The sequence below is a fragment of the Pseudomyrmex gracilis genome, unplaced genomic scaffold (assembly GCF_002006095.1).
Source record: "Pseudomyrmex gracilis isolate BER0280 unplaced genomic scaffold, ASM200609v1 scaffold_53, whole genome shotgun sequence".
In the NCBI taxonomy this organism is placed as follows: domain Eukaryota; kingdom Metazoa; phylum Arthropoda; class Insecta; order Hymenoptera; family Formicidae; genus Pseudomyrmex; species Pseudomyrmex gracilis.
In genome coordinates, this window is record NW_018020637.1 from 193,604 (window position 1) to 212,964 (window position 19,361).

The following is a 19,361-nucleotide window of genomic DNA, read 5'->3' on the forward strand; positions in this document are numbered from 1 at the left end:
AAAAAAAAAAAAAAAAAACGCGAAAGAGAAAGAAAGAGAGGAAGAGGTCTGGGAAGCGAGAGAAGTGAAAGTGGAGAGAACCCCACCGCGGCAGAAGGGTCGGAAAGGTAGAGAAGAGCGCGGACGCGGGGCGAACGGGAGAGAGACACGTGTACGCGAAAAAAGAGCAAGAGTCTTCGGGTCCGTAGAAACCGGACGGGATTGCATTCGTCGTCTGCTACAGATCGTCCGGGTTTTTTGGTTGGGAATAGAATCTAATTATCAGAAGTCGGGATCGTCTCCATCAAGCCGAGGGGAGAGTTGATAATAGTGACGGTGCGCTCTCTCCCCTTACTTACGGTTTCCTCGAGCTTCTGCATTTGACGTGTTACGTACACACGTGTACATTGGCGTCACCCAACTTTGATGAGCTTATCAAGAGCGAATTGACGTATAATTACACAATTTAATAATTAAGAATCGAGATAAGCCGCGTGCTGACTGCGATCTTGTTTGCGAAAATAGAAACAGGAAGGAAGAGAAAGAGAAAGAGAGAGAGAGAGAGAGAGATTGCTACACGCACAATTGCTAGAACTTCGATGTGGATGAGTGTAAATTAATTCTACTACGACATTGCGTCGGAAAATTTCGGAAACTATCACAAAATGACGTAACATGGAATCAGCTCTGTGCTTTTTACACGAGAAAATGCGGCGGTGGCGGCGAGATTAAAAATTCGAAGATAGTTGAGAAAGCGCGAACCAGTTTAAAATCAGAATTGTCCCGGAACTATGTGAGAACTGCCAAAAGTATGAACAAAATAACTCGCGGGTATATAATATTTTGCAAAAGTGAACTGCGTGAAGTTGAAACTAAAGTAAAAAAATGCTTTAAAAAAGTTTTTTTTTTTTTCGAAAATTGTAAAACGTCACGACAAATTAGAGAGAGCCTACTTTATATTTTACTTCTTCTGTCAAATAGATGCAGATCGGTGTTTGATAATCGACAGATTGTGTGTTCCCGTTATTACTCCGTTTTAAGAACAATACAAGATTAAACATAAAAGTAAACGAATCTAACAAGCGTGGATAATAAAGGCTCTTGTTTATCTCTCAAAAGGACAAAGATGCAATGTAGCCGATAATAACGTACGCGCGACAGAGTTTGTTGATACTGAGCTAATACGCGTCAGGATGTTTTACGTGATCCGATATTCAAACTCAAGTCTCCTTCAATATAAGATGCGAAACGTAGATTATATACGTGTGTTAAAAAAAAAAAAAAAAATATATATATAATCTCCCTTTATAATAATTAAAGAATACACGCGCACGTGGATGAAAAGAATCCCCGTAGGGGAGCGGAAAAAGATGTTATCTTGGTACACATCAAAGACCCGAGAAACGGCGTAATTTGTTAGTGGAGAAGTCCGTAGGAGAGAGGAAGAGATAGAGAGAGAACTGCGCGCTATGTAGAATCGGGAAGAATGCCACTTTCCGAAATTGCGGCGGCTCTTTTGAAACGGAGCCTAATACGCGAAGTACACCGCGAAATATACGAAGTATATGCACCTACGCGTCGGATATAGTATATATATATATATATATACTATATCCGACCTGGGTGGCAATTTTGGAAAGAGTTCGGCGATTTTTTTTTCGAAAGAGAGCGGCTGATTCGCACGGAACGCCGCTTCTACGTACTGCTGTATACAATACGTACGATGAAAGCGTCATTCCGCGGTGCTCTCGAAATGGAGTTCCGAGTAGAGACGAAAATTTCAGAGACACGAGAAGTTGGCGACGGCGGTGGTTACAAATTTAGTCTTTGTTTCGCCGCGTTACCGAAAACCGAGTTAGACATTTCGTCACGATAACCGAGTTTTGACGATGTCGAAGTCAACAAGGACGACGTGGTTTCTAATTAGTGGCGACGACGATGACGTAGCTCGTTTCGTCGCCGTCGCCGTCGCCGTCGTCGTCGTCGTCGTCGCGCGCACACGCAAAAGTATATAGAACGTAGCGCACCGTGGCGCACTACTCTCTCCCTCTCTCTTTCTCTCGCCGCCGGAGCTTATATCGACTCGATTATTTTAATTGAAAATTGACAAGATAACTCCCCGCGATGTAGCGAGGGACTGCAGCCCGCTTCGAGCCGGATTCGAGATGAAATATCGAGGAAAATGGCAATTTTATTATATATTTCCCGTAAATCGAATTGCGAAATTCCACTTATCGAGTTTCAGTCATAAATCCAATTTCACGTTACAGCGAAATTCCGGAAATCGAGTTTCCGCGTATCCTGAATCACTCGCGACTAATTTCTCTATTTCGTGTAGTGGAACTTCTTATATCGTCGACTTTCATATATATATATATATATATATATATATATGTATATATATGTGTGTGTGTGTATATATATGTGTGTGTACGTATGTATACGCGTAGAAAGCGCGCGGCTATGTGTGTTCGCCGCCATGCGTATTCGTCACAGCAAATTGCTATAATCGTCCTTCTAATGCGCCTATTTCTGATTACACCGAAGATAAAAAATCATCCGTTGCGACGTGTGTGTGCGTAAACTAATCTCAACGGAAAGCGATTATAACTACGTGTGTACGAAAGTAATACGGAAGAGAAGGTTTGCGCGTCGATACTTTGTTATCAATAAAGTTAATGACTGTTAATACGCGCGTAATGTCGGGGGTACTTGGAGAAAAAAAAAACAAAACAAAAAAAAAATCCGATTGCAACAGTCGTTTCCTTAATAAGGAAAATTATCGGTAAACGGACTGCCGCGAGCTTTTTTCTTAACAGCTGGAGGGTTTAAAGCAACGAGAGATACGCGCGAGAAGTCATTGACATCAGCGGATGATGTCATCGTGACGCTCTGCTCTGTTTACCTTGTGTGCTCGTAACGTCTTGCCCTCGCAAGCCAGCGTGACATCGCAGTAGGCTTGCCGCTCGAGCAGCTGTGAGAACATTGTTTGCAGGTTGCTGTGATGATACTTCCATCGCAGACAGTATTGTTGCGGGAACATGTTGGTGGCGGATTGAGATGATGATGCAGCGGGCGGGATTGTTGTTGCTGCTCCTGAGCCTCTTAGCTGAAACATGCGCACCGGCGGCGCTGTGAATTCCTACGAGCCACGATCGCGTTCACTTCCGCTTCGCCGTACTTTCGTCACCCGCTTCTTTTTTCTCCTTTTGCACCCCGCCAACGTCTGCAAAATCAAGAGAGAACCGGATGTCAGAGAGTATCCCGCGAAAGAGGATTCGATTAACAACTTATTGTTAACGTGTCTATAATTTTCCACTTCTCATCAAGAGAAGTATCATCGAATTCTATTATCAAGTTATCAGTCAGATTGAATAAATATTCATTTGCGTGTTGTGGATACATCCTCTGTTCGATTAAATAATAAAACTGTATTTATAGATAAATATATATATTTATGAATATTTAATCGAACAGAATAAAAATATGTGTTTACGTATACAAATATATTTATAAATAAAATATAGGTTAGTTCGCGCTGTCCTGCAGCGTGACAGAATAATACACAAACTATGTGTTGTAATATGTCACATATCTCGTAATGTGTTACAAGAGATTTGTTTTATTTTCTGCACTGGATGCACTCTATAGTTTTCACAGTCTCTATCTTTTTTAATCCATATCAGAAGGAACAAGACAGACTGTGAACTAGTGCAATTAGTACAAGAAAATAAAATAAATGTGTTGTATCATAATATGTTGTTGTATAAATGTGTTGTATTTTTGTTTACAGATGTAAAAATTTACTTTATATATATATCGCGAAACATGTGAACTGATAAGAAACACATTACGAGGTTAAACGGAACGAAGATCAGAATAGGTAGTTGTATTACGTAACTTTTTGAAATCGATTCCGAAATAGTTTCGACTCGTGTGTCGTTTTTTCATTTCGAAAGGAAAAGGAAAAGAAAAAAAAACGTTGAAAAGTCACTTTATAATAGTTAGCCGTGGCAATGTAAAATTTACGAACGGACGGAGAAATTGCAAATAACAATGACGGTCGTAAGCACACGCTCAGCAGGACGACAAACACTTGCGCCTTACAATTCTAACACACGCGGTCGCTTCCTTGAAGTCGCCATTCACAATACTTACTAAGTGTTCGATTGCGTCCCTGGATTAAACCGACCTGCACCACTGATGACCGGCTGTTTTACGTACGGTACGTTTCTTCCGATCTTCACACATAAACCACAGCTCGAAGTTTCGAGGACAAGGACGAGCCTTCGGCTCGCGGCCGACGCTCCTCCTCGCAACCCTGATCACTTTCTGTTCACTTCTCTGAAACATAAAAATCAAAAAGGCGCGTTTTATTCACGTGGTTCCCAACGTTGTGAATCGAGAACCGCGGAGAGATGATCGATCGCGCGATACGATCGAGTCATGTTTGGACGCGACATAAACCTCGATCGGAAAGATGTATTAGACCGGGCGAACCCGGCACAATTGACCGAATAGATTAGTTCGTTCAGACCGCGCGATGAAAGAGAACGTCAATACGCGCTTATTTTGCATCAATTCTGTCAGCGTATTACGATCGAAAAGACCGACATCGTTTTACGCGATTTTTCAGGGTGATATGTCAAAAATATTTCTGTGTAAAAAATGTCGCGCAAAAAAATATGACTGCCTTCCCCAGTTGTAAATTCCGCCGAATGTGTGGTAATAAAAAACTGTTTTTTTTTCCCGGACCCATGTCGATGACGCACACACGGTTCTTTCTCGGAAAGACGATTCTTTTTACAAAAGACGATTTTGAGGTTTCGACACAATTGCGAGTCTACCGAAAAATTTCGAAAATTTTTTGTCGAGCAGAGAAAGAATAGGGAAAAAGGAAGCAACACAGCAGCAGAAGAAGAACAGCCAAAAGTAAAATATAACAATAGTTAAAGTTTGCGTTTTGGATTTGCGGCCAATGATCTTCCAATGTGCGACAACATGCACACATTATTATCGAAAATATAATACTAATTTTTTAATCATTTTTGGAAAGAGATATTGTGTGTCTAAACAAACTGCTTGTCGAAAACCGCCGTTGTGTATTGTGTATTGATGCGCCAATCAGGTCTCGAATAAACAGAAATTAAGTCACTTCTCGAATTGCATCGATTAACATAAATATCGAAAGTGACTGAGATCCGCGCGAACGAGATATCGACAGGCGCCTGTCGTCGCCATCGTTTTCCTTATCGCGGTCTCTTTCGCGTAATTTCGTCGCCAGGAATAGTTCACGATGTAACCGATAACGTAAACCGATTACGACCAATTGAGAAGATGCCGCAAATCCGAGTGTTCCGAATGTACCGCGATCATCCTTGACATTTCGTTTGCACTCTGAAACGCGCGCGCTCTTTGCAACAACGTTTTGTGTTGCACCAGAAAGAGATCTATCTTTAACAGTTCGTAATGCGGTCTTAAAGCGCACATGTTGTTCGAAAACGAGAGAACGTTAAAGAACAGAAAGAAGCATTTAGTTAACGAGAAAAAAAAATGCACTCGACCGACAAAGGGGGGTAAGGCGCTTCAAGACTCAATTACGCCGAGAAATGTAATTTCATATATAATTCAATGCGTGGCTGCATTTCTCTTTGAAGTGTATATTTTACAAAATGTCAGTTTATACGAAGCATTTTTAATTTCTATCAAACAAAAAAAAAAACAAACAAACAAACAAAATAAAACAAACAAGAAGAAAACAAAAACATATCCGACTGGAAGAAATCAATGCAAAATTCACTCCCTTCCAGCACTCGTCTCGAGGACGGGAAGGGGTCGCCGTTTCGCGTTCGTTCTGTCACACTCGTGTAATTTTCTACAAACAGTTTTAAAACGTGCGCGTGGGAGAAAAAAAAGAAAAGAAGGCGAAAAAGAACTGATAGAGATGTGCCGCGAAAATTAATTTTTTGACAAAAAAAAAACATGCGGTCACTTTAAATTTTCCGTCCCGTCGCCCGGTAATTCCATTTCGTTCGGGAAAAACAGCGGCCACGTCGATCAACATGCTGACGGAGAATTGTCAGAATGTTAATTCGAGTCGAGAGGTAACGACCGGAGCGTGCGGAGGAAGGAAGGAAGGGAGGGAGGAAGGGAGGAAGGCCAGAGAGACATGCATTATTGAAGGTCGAGCGCGGCAACTCGTTCGCGATAATTTGTCGATTACAGCGACGTTTATCCGGGTAGCGATAGAACGACAATGCGAATAACGAAACGAGAATAGGCGCTAAACGGGAGAGACGGACAACTTTTTCAAGGAAAACTTGTTACAGATTATTGCAAAGCATATGTCTTTGTGTGAGAGAAAAAGTATATATTGTGAATTGTGAGAAATATCGTTTTTTTTTTTTTTTGAAGTAAGAAACGACCGCGATTTTCAAATAGATTCTTTTTTTGTTTTACCGCACACGGATCGCGCGCGCATATAAAGCCACAACGGAATTTCATATGTAATCAAATAATGCCCGGCGGTGTATCGTATACTTTCTCCGGATGATGATAATAATGATAATAATAATGTGAAAATACTTGTTCGACTTTAGAAACACATGCCTCGCAGGTCGTGGGAAAGTAAAGCTTCGCATCATCAACGATATTCTGAAACCTTTGTGGAAAGAGAGAGAGAGAGATTAATACTAATTACAGTTATTATACTTTTTTGTGCAAGTAGAAATTTTAAGTACTAATGATAAGACATGTAAGTATGCTATACGTGTTTTCTTTTTTTTTTGTTTTTGCTTGTCCTTAAAGTCGTGATGAATTTTATCTGGAGATTTCGGTATTCGGATTTCTCTCAGGTTTCTATAAAAAACTAACGTTTTTTTTCCAGACATATATATTTGTAGTGCAGATCAAGATGATTCTTTGAAAAATTTTCCTTCGACAAAATTCTTTTTGTTGAATGTTTCTCATTCAACTGATTACAATAGGCATCTTTCTTAAAACCTGTGCTTTTTTTTCGACCCATGATCATTTTTTCCACAAATTTTGGACGAATTTCGACGTCCGTTTCTTTATATGAGAAACTAGTTTTCTTTGAGGTTAAAAGTATAGAGGAACTATATTCACCTCCACTTTTAGAAATCTACTGAAATTATTCGAAAATTTTCTGAGATTTTACAAATCCGTTTTTACTTGTTGAAACACGTCTGCCAAAATCTTTTTTTTTTTCCTCCTGTTTTTCTTCCAAACATCTTCAAATGTCTACGGATAGGATTTAGAAATGCATGGAGCAAGTTCTGCTGTCCTGTCTGTCTCTCTCTCACCGCGTGTGAATATTATATCTCTATATTATTGGAGAGCTTAGATCTCGCGAGAGATACATAGCACACGACGTTCGGATTATATAAGCTGCATTTATTAACGCAAAAAAAAAAAGAAAAAAAACACAAAAACCAGAAGCTTCGACTTATGACATCATTCTCGAAGAGATATTGCTCACCGTCTTTAATTTGTGTACAGACAGCAACCGCTCTCGTTTCTGCACGATCGAACGATCTGTCGATCGCATTATCCAAAGGTTTGTTACGCTCGTCGTGGTGCATTAGCATCGCCAATGAACGGTCTCTCGCCGTTCTTTCTCTCACTCTCTCTCTCTCTCTTTCGTGAGGTACTGTTATAATTCACGTAATAGAAGCATCTGCATACAGCTGTGTATCGTAGCGCGCGCGACCGTAGCCGTCGAGAGACGGCTTGATCGGTTGCATCATGTCACAGACAAGTTTGCGAGCTCGACTTGTTTTTGCTTCGCAAACACTAGATTCTCATTAAATTTATTTCTCTTGTACGGCAAAAATCTTCATTCGTTATTTTTTTTTTTTTCAATCAAGTTTTCGAAATTATATTTCTGTTTCTCTTTCTCCCCCGCGATAAAAGGACTTTTCTTGAAGAACTTTCTCGAAGTTCCCGTCACTTCACGTTTGCGCAACGGAAATATAACGAGATGCATACAACGCGGCGTCTCACAGTCACTCAATTTCGCTAAGTACTCGGTGAAATTTGCACCTTTGCGAAATATATTTGTCATAAAACGCGGCGCTAATCGACAATAAAATCCTCGGTATTATATTCATCAGCATTATTATTATCGTTTCTTAACGATCTCACGACAGTTATGATTAATATACATATTTTTTCATCGCGCGCGATGTACGTCCCACTCGCACGTTTTAAATCAATGTCACAATTATCTAGTTTGACATTTACCCGGAATCAATATCCAGGAAAAATCACTGTTCGTTTGCATAAGACAGATATGATATAATACATATACGTATACGCGTGATAGACACATCTTTTAATCTTCTAATTAATTACCGCTATCTTCGTCAATGTTAAAATATCGGCGCGTCAGCGTTGTGCGAAAATTCTTTCGCGCGGGAATAACTTCAATCACGATCGCGAGCTCTCTCGACGCCGCCGGTCTGGCGCGATTCTGATAACATGACATAATAACGGGAAACGCAGCCGAGGTAACTGTTGCATCAACAACAGTCGCGGAGCAAGAGAGAGAATGCGTTTATTTCGAAGTTCAGTCTTTTTTTTTTTTTTTTTCGAGGATCCGTTAAGCGCTCGGCGCGCGTGTTTGTCTTTCGAGCTAACGAGCGCGCGCCTACCGTTAAGAAGAGACTGTAGTTTATCCGGCTACACGATTTCCTTCCCCCCTCCGATTCCGGATGATGTTTGCGCGTAGGATCTTGCATATAGGAATAACGAACGCTTCGGTGTAACGGTTTCGCGGCCCGCAGTTGTTCTCGCAAGAACATCGGCGGGATGCATCGGCAAAGGAAGGCAGCAACGTGGCGGCGGCGGCGGCGGCGGCGGCGATGACAACGACGTGTGCATCGTGCGAAACGTCGCGACCGCTCGCGGGAAAACAAGCGACATTAAAGCTCTATAATGAGATACTCTCGAATCGCGAAAGCGCGACGTATTTTTGTTATTATATTCCGCGATTTGGAACGTTTGGCAAAAAAAAAAAAACATAACCGCGCGTATGTAAGAGATAGTCTCGCTCGTTACAGCGAGCATATAACGTCAGAGTACGTACACGATAAGAAAAACAACCGCGCGCAAAAAACATTGAAAAATATTTTTGTAAATAAAAGGAGAGAGTTTTACGTCTCTGTATTTCTTCAAGTATTTTGTAATTTTTAGCTCTCGGTTGTTGACGTAAATACGAAGTGAAGCAAATGTAAAAATCTCGCTCGTACACACGCGCATATCTGCCGCCCCTCCCCCGTCCCTTCTCCGTATATGTTGTAGATAGAAAAAACATGTACAATCTTACGTATTTGCTATATCGATCGCGAGTGTCCCGCCGACGCGCGATTTCTATTTGTTATTGCGCGCGACAAATTCCCGGACTTTCCTCTTAGATACTAATCATTGCAACAAAACGAGTTCATTAGAACGTGTTTTTTTTTTCAACTGTTATTCGTTCTTATTTTCGTATCAATGTGTTTTAATCATCCAAACAGTTCGCAAACAGAAATTTAAGACGTTTATTTCAAATCGACCGGACATGTTAGATATTTCAATTAATGTTGTTAATAATCGCGCTCGATAGCCTACATATCGTTACGTGACACAACCAGCGCAGATACGTAAGTATCTTCCGAGATTAAAAGACGCAAAAAAAAAAAAATAAGAAACGATAAAAATGTTCACGATCTGTGTGCGATTTGCATGCGGATCGCAATAGAATAGACCGCACTACTTACAATTAGTTTACGTACGTACTTCATAAATATTCAACGTCGGAACACATCTGCTCTAACATCGCTGTGCGAGAGCACGGAAACAGAGAAGTTACTCAAAAAAAACAAAAAAAAGAATAAAGAAATAATCGCGCTCTATTTGCATCGCATCGCAATAAAAGAGCGCGCTTAAGTGTGTGTTTTGCGTTTTCTCGCGCTCAAATGTTGCAGCGGCGCTGCAACTACCGCTCAACGTCGATAAATGCCACAATGTCACTGCGTTCCCATGAAATGATAATCGTTTTTCTCCCGCCGAGATGTTGCCAGTCGCGTTTCTGCGAAAACAGAAGCGCGGTGCGGTGAGAGACACACGTATCGCGCGATCTGTCGAGCGGGAAAAAAAACGACAAGAGTCAGAGAGAAAAACCAAACGTCGAGAAAATTGCTGAGGAACTTGATTGACGAAACATACACATACTCGTCTCTTACATCAACGCGTGTTATATTAAAAAAAAAAAAAAAACAAGAAAAAAACTTGTTTGTCCGTCATAACGCGTGCGCCGCGCGCGTGCTGTAACGCGAGCGGAAAGGTGGACGATACTCTCGAGATTAAAGTGCGAGCTCGAAGGGCGAAGTTTACGTAGCACGTGCCGCTGTTGCTGCTCTGCGTTTACGTCGTGTCGTTTGCGCATCCTCTCTCTTTGTTTACCGAACGGTGACACAGTGAGCGGCGAAAACGGCATGATAGTGGCTTTATCACGCGCAGATAAACTCGCGATGCACGCACAGTGTTCTCTCTCTCTCTCTCTCTCTCTTACTCTGTTATTTTTCTCTCTTTCGCGCGCGCAGAGATATATCTGTTTTTTCTTTGTTTTTTGATCAAACGCGCGGGTGTATTCGTTGCACCTTGGCGGAAATAAAATTGCCTCGACCGACCACGAATTAACGTTCTCGAGTCTCTCGACAAGTTACGAAAGTTTAGACAACTGCTTTCAAGATCAATTTCAATCTCGAAGAATTCAACTCTTTACAATATTCGCTCACGTTCGAAAACTTTTTAAACAGACGAAATAAACGAAAATATAAAACCGTGAAAAATTACAACAGTTACATCGAGGGTCAATATGAGTCTAATGTTACTCGTTGTTTTGTAGTGCCATTTTTTTTTTGACCTTAGTCTTCAGGAAATGATAAATTTTTCCATCCTTGATATGAGATCTTCATCAGTATTTTATAGAATTAAATTTGAAAGAGAATACAAATTTAAAAAATATAAAAAGTTAAAACATCAGAAATTCAATGGATTTAAACATTATTTTCTTAGAAAATAATGCTCTATCAAAAATCTGCAGGTTTAGATTCAAAGTCGCGTAACTTAAAAAAGATCATGAAGAACTTAAAAAAATATACATTTTGTGAATAAAATGTCAGTAGTTGGTGGAACTTGTCCATAAAGATCGAAAATAAAGTTTTTGAGAAAAAGTTCTCATCAAACTGCAGAACATTGAAAATACGTAACATTAAGAATCAAAATTATGATTTCTTTTTTTCAGAATCTGAAACCGAAGATAAAATATTCAAAATGCGACGTAACATTTTGCCGGGAGAACACGTAGCCTCTCCGTATCATCGAACATCGGAACTCCACGTAAATGTAACCCCAGCGAATTATATTAGACCAATAAGGCAACGCATCATTGCTGCAACACGCAGCACATAAAAGCACACACGTAAGGTAAAATAAAAATCATAATGTTTGAATAAAAATAAAATATTGAATCGAAATTCTTGAATAAAACAATCAGTTAACATATAATAAATAAATTATGAAATAATGATTTTCACCTGTGCGTACGACGGAGTCCTAGTTTTCAAATACCAGGAGCACAAAATTGATTCTCGACGTACAAATGTTATTACGATGTACAGTTGCAAAATTGCAATACAAAAATATCGATTTGAAGTCTTCGAAATTTGACGTAGCTCTACACCTATGACTCACGTCGGTTAAAGGATACGAACTGAATAGACATTTTTGTTCGGCGAGTTTTTTTCAATGTCAGAGACTATCTATTTGAGTCGCCGATTATTGGTCCAAAATCTGCCAATCACTAAGTGGTGCAAGGCAACGTCAGAACTTTTACGATATTCTTACGCAGTTAGGGTTTGCGATCTGATGTAGAGATGTGACGAAGAGGGACGTGGAATAATACATTTTGTGACGTCTTTTTTCATTATATTAGTTGTAATAAGATTATAGTGCAGTCATTTCTTTTCTTTCGGCGCAGAGACTATGTGTGTTACATTTGTGCAGGCAAAATCACGTTAAAACAAAAGGTGCACATCTTCCTCGTGATTTTCAACCAAGCGTCTGAATAATTTCTTGTATCCTGTTAATGGCATTCTTTTTCGTATTAGAGAGTTTGCAATTAAAAATTAATATTTATGCCCGAGAAGGTAGCGGTAACTGATACAGCGTTTAATTTATGGCGATTCCGTAGATAAGTTCCTGATCCTAAGTAGCTATTAGTGTCAGACACGTGCAATCGTAATTAGTTTCGTTACAGCCACGCGTTTGCTAGTAGGTATTATCGTCGGCGTAACACAAATGCAAAATGTAAATAAATGCGCACAAACGATGTGGGATCAAAGTCACGAATTACAATTGCAGAACGTAACACGCATCAAAAATAACCGGTTTAAATATAAAAAAAAATTTAAAAAAAAAAAAAAAAACAAAAAAACCAGCGTGATTTCTTTTTCTTTTTTTTGTAAGCTAAGTGCTTAGTTGCCACGATGGACTTTGTAAACTGTGTGATTAATAATGTAGAATATGTGATATATAATCACATGGCAACGCGTAAAGAACTTTATTGCCTCGCTACACTCTATCTGATCCTCCTCTCGCATCTCCGATAATCTTCAGAAATAGTTTTCGAAAATAACGGAAATTTACAAAACAACAATTTTGTTAGATGTCATTCTTATCTACGCGCTTAATCACCCCGTTGGAAATGTCATTCTAAACTGATAACCTTTTGTGGATCTTTTTTTCGGGGCCTCCGCGAAACGAACTTGAATTTTTACAAAAATAAAATTGATTCGCATTGCGCATCGTGATTTCTGAACCTTTCTCGATCGTAACTCGAGTCTCCGCGCATTTTTCGAACAATTCACGCATCGCCGTAATAGTTTTACGTCAACTTGCTAAAAAAGCCTAAATCTAAAAGTTTATAAAATTATTCTTGCTGCTTTTCAATCGCATCGTCGAAATTAATTCAATCCTCTGTGACCGGTTAACAAGATGCCAACACGTTGAGACCACAAACTCTCCTCTTTCCATCAACTCGGTGCGTATTTTGAGTGTTGATTATTCGCTGGATGGCTTCGCGAGAAGCACAAACTATTCGCGAAACTGGCCGGCGCTCTGATAGCGGACAATGCGTCGCAAACTGCGAGAGAGCTTGTTCGCGAAACTCGTCCACGAGCGCGGAAAGCACTTCAAAGTGAGAATTCTGGATAAGGAGAAACTCTCTCGCACGCGAACAATCCAGAAACGTCGCGTCCCTTTTCAGCGGGAGATGTGTTCTGGTTTCGTCATCCCATCGAAGTCATCGCGAGTTGTAACGATATATATTTTTGTTTACGCGATGACGCATGGCCTGATTGAAGACGGGTGCGATAAAGTGATGCAAGAAATGAACTCTTTTTGCAAAATTTCATACGTATATATATACGTTTACCAAAGCTGTATTTGACATGTTCTACGGATTTGTGATTTATTTTCGCGATAGTCGCGATTCGAAAAAATATCTTAAACCGATTTGCAATTCATTTTTTACATTATTTTTGATTTATATAAGCGAACTGACTGAAAATATTGCAGATACCGAAACGTTTTGTATTTTAAATGATTTATATTGTTTTGATTAAACGAGAGTATTTAAGTGTTTCAACACACCCTTAGTTCCTTCGACCTGTGTAATCCTCTCGTTATTTATTTATTTTTTGTTTCGATTGTACGAGTAGCTCTAAATCGTTGAAGCGAATGACGGATACTTGAATAAACAAACGAGCTTAATTTAATTTATATCATAAATCATTCCTAATGTGCTGCTTTTTTTTCAAATCCTTCGTGTTTCATTTATCATTTACGCGAGCGAATACGAAGGAAAATCGCAAATCGATTTAACAAGAGACCAAAGTTCGAAGAATGAATTTATATATAAATATATATATAAGAATCGATAGAGGTTACAATTGTCTTATCAAAGTCACATTACTCTTGCAGTAACATTAATACTGATACAACTGTCTCGATGATATCTATTTTTCCAGTCGTTTCTTAGGTACCGACGGCAAGTCTGAACGTTCAAGGCGCGTTTTTCTCAATGACATTTATTTAAACGTTCGTTCATTAGTTAATGCGCAACGACACGAAATGTGAAGCGCTGTTGTTCGAAAACGAAGTTGACATAAAAAAAAAAAAAAAAAAAACAAGCCAAGAGCGTGAAATTGAAGATGCGCAGTAAAGGAAAAAAAAAGTGTAATTGCAAAATAACAACGGAGGTTTCCTGCGATGCTCTAGAAATTATATTTTAAGCTCAAGCAGCCTTTCAAGAACGTAAGTACTAAATTTTGCGGAGAATATTGTTTCAAGCTTTAAAGTCGATTATCCAAAAGTGCATGTCTTCTAACCCAATTCTCCTCGAAATAAGCGAATTAAAAAACAACAGCGAATCAAATATTAAAAGCGTTCTTAATCCTGAACACACGTACGAGAGAGAAAGAGAGGGAGTTTGTTCTTCAAAAAATGTTGCATGCTATTACTTAAAAATCAGGTCGGGATATTCTATAATTAAATGTGATTATAATTCGTTAAATACACGTTGCGCAAAAAAAAAAAAAAACAAAGAATATTTTAACAAGAACACAATGGATTTTTACTATTTTTTTCTTCCACTAATATACTTATAAATCCAGTCATGCAGCTTATCAACCTCGGATTATTGTTTCTGAACGAATGAATAAATAATGTTAAATTAATTTTTAATATGATTGAAGTAGCCTTTTGTTACGTTCTCCATTCGATTTTTTTCAAATCAATAACACTGCACAAGCAATCCTTACATATAAAATATTCGCCAAATTGTTTTTCCCCGTTCGACCTTGTCGATTTCGAGAACTAGGAATCGATCAATCGCGTGGTAAGAATCGTGAAATTTGTAAAATTGAAGATGTTAATTTTTTAGTGTTGTGACGGAATCTTTCCGTGAGACGCGATTAATAATCGATTATTCCTCTCTTTTTCTCTTTCGGAATCCGATAAACCGCAAGAAAGAACGAAGGCCGAGACCCGAGATCCGCCAATTTTCTTGCTCGTCCTAGATTCCTAAATTTATTGTAAGTTCACGTAAATTTAGCCGTGCAAATGTTCGACCAAATTTGGAATAACGTGCCCGTATAACACATCCGCATTTAGCGGTCCGATAACGGGTCCGCCACCGCCAATGTCAATGGGGTTTACACGATGGTGTGACACGATAATCGGTATGGTAATTTATTGCACACGTTGAGAGCGTGTTAATCCAACCTGACATACTAGCCCCTAAAAATAAACCTTTATTACGTAGGAAGTTACTCTCTCTCTCTCTCTATCTCTAGTGACACAAATTGTTGTGATGGCAATTGAATTTAGGCAGTCGGAAGATGTTCTCCTACCTGAATTGTCTATGCTGTAAAATTTAACGCCGTTTAATTAAATAAAAAACAATAACAATAACAACAAAATACGACACTCTTGTATTTTCATTTTCAGAATGAAATTCCGAATCCATTTAATTTCACTGGGGCTTTGATTGCACGATACACGTCACTGAGAAGATACTTTTCTGGATTCTTCCAGCGCGTATCTGCTAAATAATAATACGTGGCGTATAATGGAAACCCACTTCGCGCTGGCTTCTACGGAGTAGGTTTCACGAAAGGAAAAAGTGTGTCATGCACACAAAAGTCTTTTCCAAATCGCCTTAGAGTTCTGTCGTTGTTATCATAACAATCGCGATATCACGCTCGGCGTACGAAAATGAAAATGAGTTCACTCGAAGGCATCAGACGTACAGAAAATATGAGATATATTGTACGTATCTTGTTTGCGACAATGTTTTTCCTTTCTGTTCCTCGTTTCTTTCCGAGAGATCATTTCGAAATTATTTTTCTTCTTTCCGTAACGCGTGTTCATAATATTTTCCCGCAGAGTTTCGGCTTTTTTAAAATAATATGTGAAAGTTTTTTAAATTATTGTTTTAGACTACAAACACGCTTCAGGTGTAACGGAAATATTTTCTCGCGACGATCGAAATAAATTGTGACGTACTCAACGCGAGCGCGGTTATTTCTCAACGATATTTTCCTCATTACTAAAGCGCGACATTTTCATTATTATTTAAATCATTTCGTGTCTCGACCGGCGGCGGGAAATCGCCGACCGAATCGTGTTCCCGCGCCGACTCGCTGGAACACAGTATTTGCGCGAGAGAGACAAGCGGCGCGCAACGCGCGTATTACAATTCCGACAACAATTTATCACGCGTAATTTAAGGCGCAAAATTCCCCGCGGGAGATTTCCATAAAGTTACCGGGCGGCGTTTGCTTGCACGTAGGCAAGTACAGAGAGGGTGGGCACACGTCGTCTCGCGCATACCTTTTCAAACGCGCATGAACGCAAACGTTTTTGGCTTTTCTCCCCGCGCGCAAGCTAATGAGACTTTCGTCTTGATGTGAAATTCAATTCGCGTCGCCGATATACCCGTTGTCACTGAAATGCAACTCTCTCGTTTGCAAAAATGCAAATACTTTACTACGTAAAGTAACGAAATATTATTTCGAGAAGCAACAATAATATTTACTATGTTAATTGCCGCAAAATGCGGCACCAATCGATATTAATACAGAGAAGTGCAGATACTGAAAGAGAGAGAGAGAGAGGGAAGATTTGTAGAAAAAGTTTATAAATTAAAAAAATCCTTAACTTTTTTTATTATTGCTGCGACGTACAACACGAGATTGCGATATCACAATATAATTTCATCTATAGAGAAAACATCTTGTTTCTTTTTAAGTACATCTATTTTACTCTATTTTTTAGTTGTCACTTCACAAATGTCAATCGCGACAATAAGTAAAACAGTTTACGATATTTCGTATTTATCAAGTGAAACGTTATTCTTGTACACGCGTTCACGTTGTATATACTACACGCTTTATATATATATATATTTCGTATACGATTACAAATTTCATGTTGTTTCAATTTTAAATGTTTGAGTAATATTAAAAAATTGCAATTGTTCTCAACTGCGCAAATAAAAAATGTATAACTTTACGGAATGTGTTCACTTGTGTGTTATACAACTTTCAAAAAAAACGGTTGAAATAATTAAAATCATATGTATATGGGAAAAACTTTTTTAACAACCTATTTTTGACGAGAAAAATTGATGATTCTTTTTTCTAAAATATGTTCGCTGGCCGGAGCAAACGGAATGTTGAAACTCACTATATAAGAAGACTATCTCACATCTATCTTCTCCTTCCCTCTTTCATTCCTTCGTTTCACGACGTCTCTTAGAGAATCTTTCGTTGTAGATATAACCGGTTTCCCGTGCGCCTTGGCGTTTTGAGAAAAAATTTGAACCAGTTTGTAAACGAAAAAAGCTCCCCACGCCATCCACGATCGCGTTCTCCACCTCATTCCCCCCTATTCCTCTCTCGATGCTCCGTTCCTTTTATCTCAGCATAGCCGAGAGTTTCATGAGAACCGAAGCAACTTCGAGAGCTCCGAGAGATGATAGTACAGATTACGTCGAAAAAAAAAAAAAAAAAAAAATCCTCTTCGTAATTTTCATGTTGAAACATATTACGATTTTTCCGTGATTCTCATCGACCTCAACTCGACGAAAAAAAAAACACATGTAGAAACAGTCGCTTTGCGGCAATCGAATAAGTTGCAAAGTGCGCAATCGACAAACGCCCTTTAAAATTTTTTGAAATCGTACGTACACAAATCGAACTCAAGAGGAAATTCAAAGATACACCGAACACGCTATTTCGTTTGATGAAGAAACGATGAGAACTTTACGTCGTTGAGAATAATAATTCGAAACGCAAACGCAAGCGACTCATCAAGATTTGCCATTTCCTTAAGGCAAATGTAACTGGATAGAGGATCACGACCCGGCTCGGGAAGGGGATAAAACTGCTACAAAGCAGGTATGTATAGTTGCCGGGCGAGCGGAGGAGAGAAGAGAGAATAGGAGACCTCGCAATTTCTCAGACGCGGAAAAAGGCGGGATGGGAGACGCAGCGCTGCCGCTGCCGCCGCCGCCGCCGCTGCCGCCGCGACGCAGGCCGTCTCGGCGCTCTTCCCCGCGGCGGTGACTATTGATTTTCGAATTGGTTCAAAATTTCCATAATACCGCGACGGCGGCAGACGCGCGCGAGGGTACGCCGAGTACGTTGGCAGGGTCGTGGTAGGCGGCAAGGAAGAGAGAGAGAGAGACGAGAAGAGATAGAGATAGGGAGATAGAGAGAAGAGGGGTGAAGGTGGAGAGAAGACGGGGCGGCGCGGGAGAGGATGGAGAGAGTCGCCACCGGCCTCGGACGGTTTCGAACTTGGCAAAGTTCAGGCGGCTCAAAAGAGACACCCCTCGCACTCGCTCCTCTGTGTGTCCTTTCGGCTTGCGGCACCCCTCCGTGACTCACCCACCCTCTCTGCCATATACCCCCTTCTTCTGCCATCCCTCTGCCGACGCTCAGTTCGCCTTTCTCCGCGGCTTCTCCCTCGCCGTCCGGCTCACCCTCGGCTCTCTCTCTGTCTCACCCCTTCTTCTCTGTCTCAGAGCGCGTGCAACCTTCTCTCTCCTCCTTCCTATCTCTTTTCCGCTTGTATCGATAGCAGCGGAAATGCTCGCGCGCAACGACGACGTGAACGACCGCTCGACGACGTTGTTTCGTGCTGTGTTACATCGCGGTAACGACGTAAGAGCGTTAGCGGATGAAGCACGAGATGTTTGGTGTTTAATGCAATACTCCAAGCGTCCGAACTCGCTTTTTCTCGAGTTCCCGTTGCTTTCCGTGGGATCTTTAACGGCAAAGCGAGCCTCCTCTCGACGGCGAATTGCGTATATATATATACTGCATATCGATAACTTTGATCTTTTCTTTTCTACGTCGAAGTAAGGCTAAGTATCTTTCTTGCATTTCAGCTTGGAAACTAAGTCCAAGTTGGAAGTTCTATTAAACATTTAATAAGTAGCCGAGAGGTCAGAGGTTTTAAAATACACGGTCAAGTCTTTAAATATTAATTAAATCGATTTATGAAGTTGTGAAGAAACGTCAGAAAGAAGAAAACCCACTTATCTAATATCAGTCACACTCGAATAAACTGATAATTTACATCCTTATGTCATTAGTTCTAAGCGAGGAGAAGATTACGGATTACATTATCACGATAAGATTACAAACTTCATATTATTTTTTTTTCTCACCACGAGCCACCGATTCAAATATCGCTCCGAGCGTGATGCACGTTTTCTCATTTTGGAGATTACGATTTTGCCTCGGGAA

At 40.0% G+C, this 19,361-nt stretch overlaps 1 protein-coding gene and 1 long non-coding RNA gene across 6 annotated transcripts in view; one reads left to right on the forward strand and one right to left on the reverse strand.

The window, feature by feature from the left end:
* LOC109853736 overlaps window positions 1–19,361 on the forward strand; it is a 69,213-nt gene that overhangs the window by 30,571 nt on the left and 19,281 nt on the right. Inside the window, exon 3 of the long non-coding RNA XR_002250144.1 lies at window positions 11,288–11,469. This is a non-coding gene — a long non-coding RNA (uncharacterized LOC109853736). The remainder of the gene's footprint in view (window positions 1–11,287; window positions 11,470–19,361) is intronic.
* The window catches only part of LOC109853734, a 96,211-nt gene that overhangs the window by 24,869 nt on the left and 51,981 nt on the right, over window positions 1–19,361 (reverse strand). For all 5 annotated transcript variants that reach the window (XM_020426111.1, XM_020426113.1, XM_020426109.1 and 2 more), the window contains exons 2-3: window positions 4,138–4,323; window positions 2,885–3,205 (exon numbers count right to left, since the gene is read on the reverse strand). In XM_020426111.1, coding sequence (XP_020281700.1) covers window positions 2,885–3,097 — 213 coding nt within the window. In that variant the 5' untranslated portion in view covers window positions 3,098–3,205; window positions 4,138–4,323. The remainder of the gene's footprint in view (window positions 1–2,884; window positions 3,206–4,137; window positions 4,324–19,361) is intronic.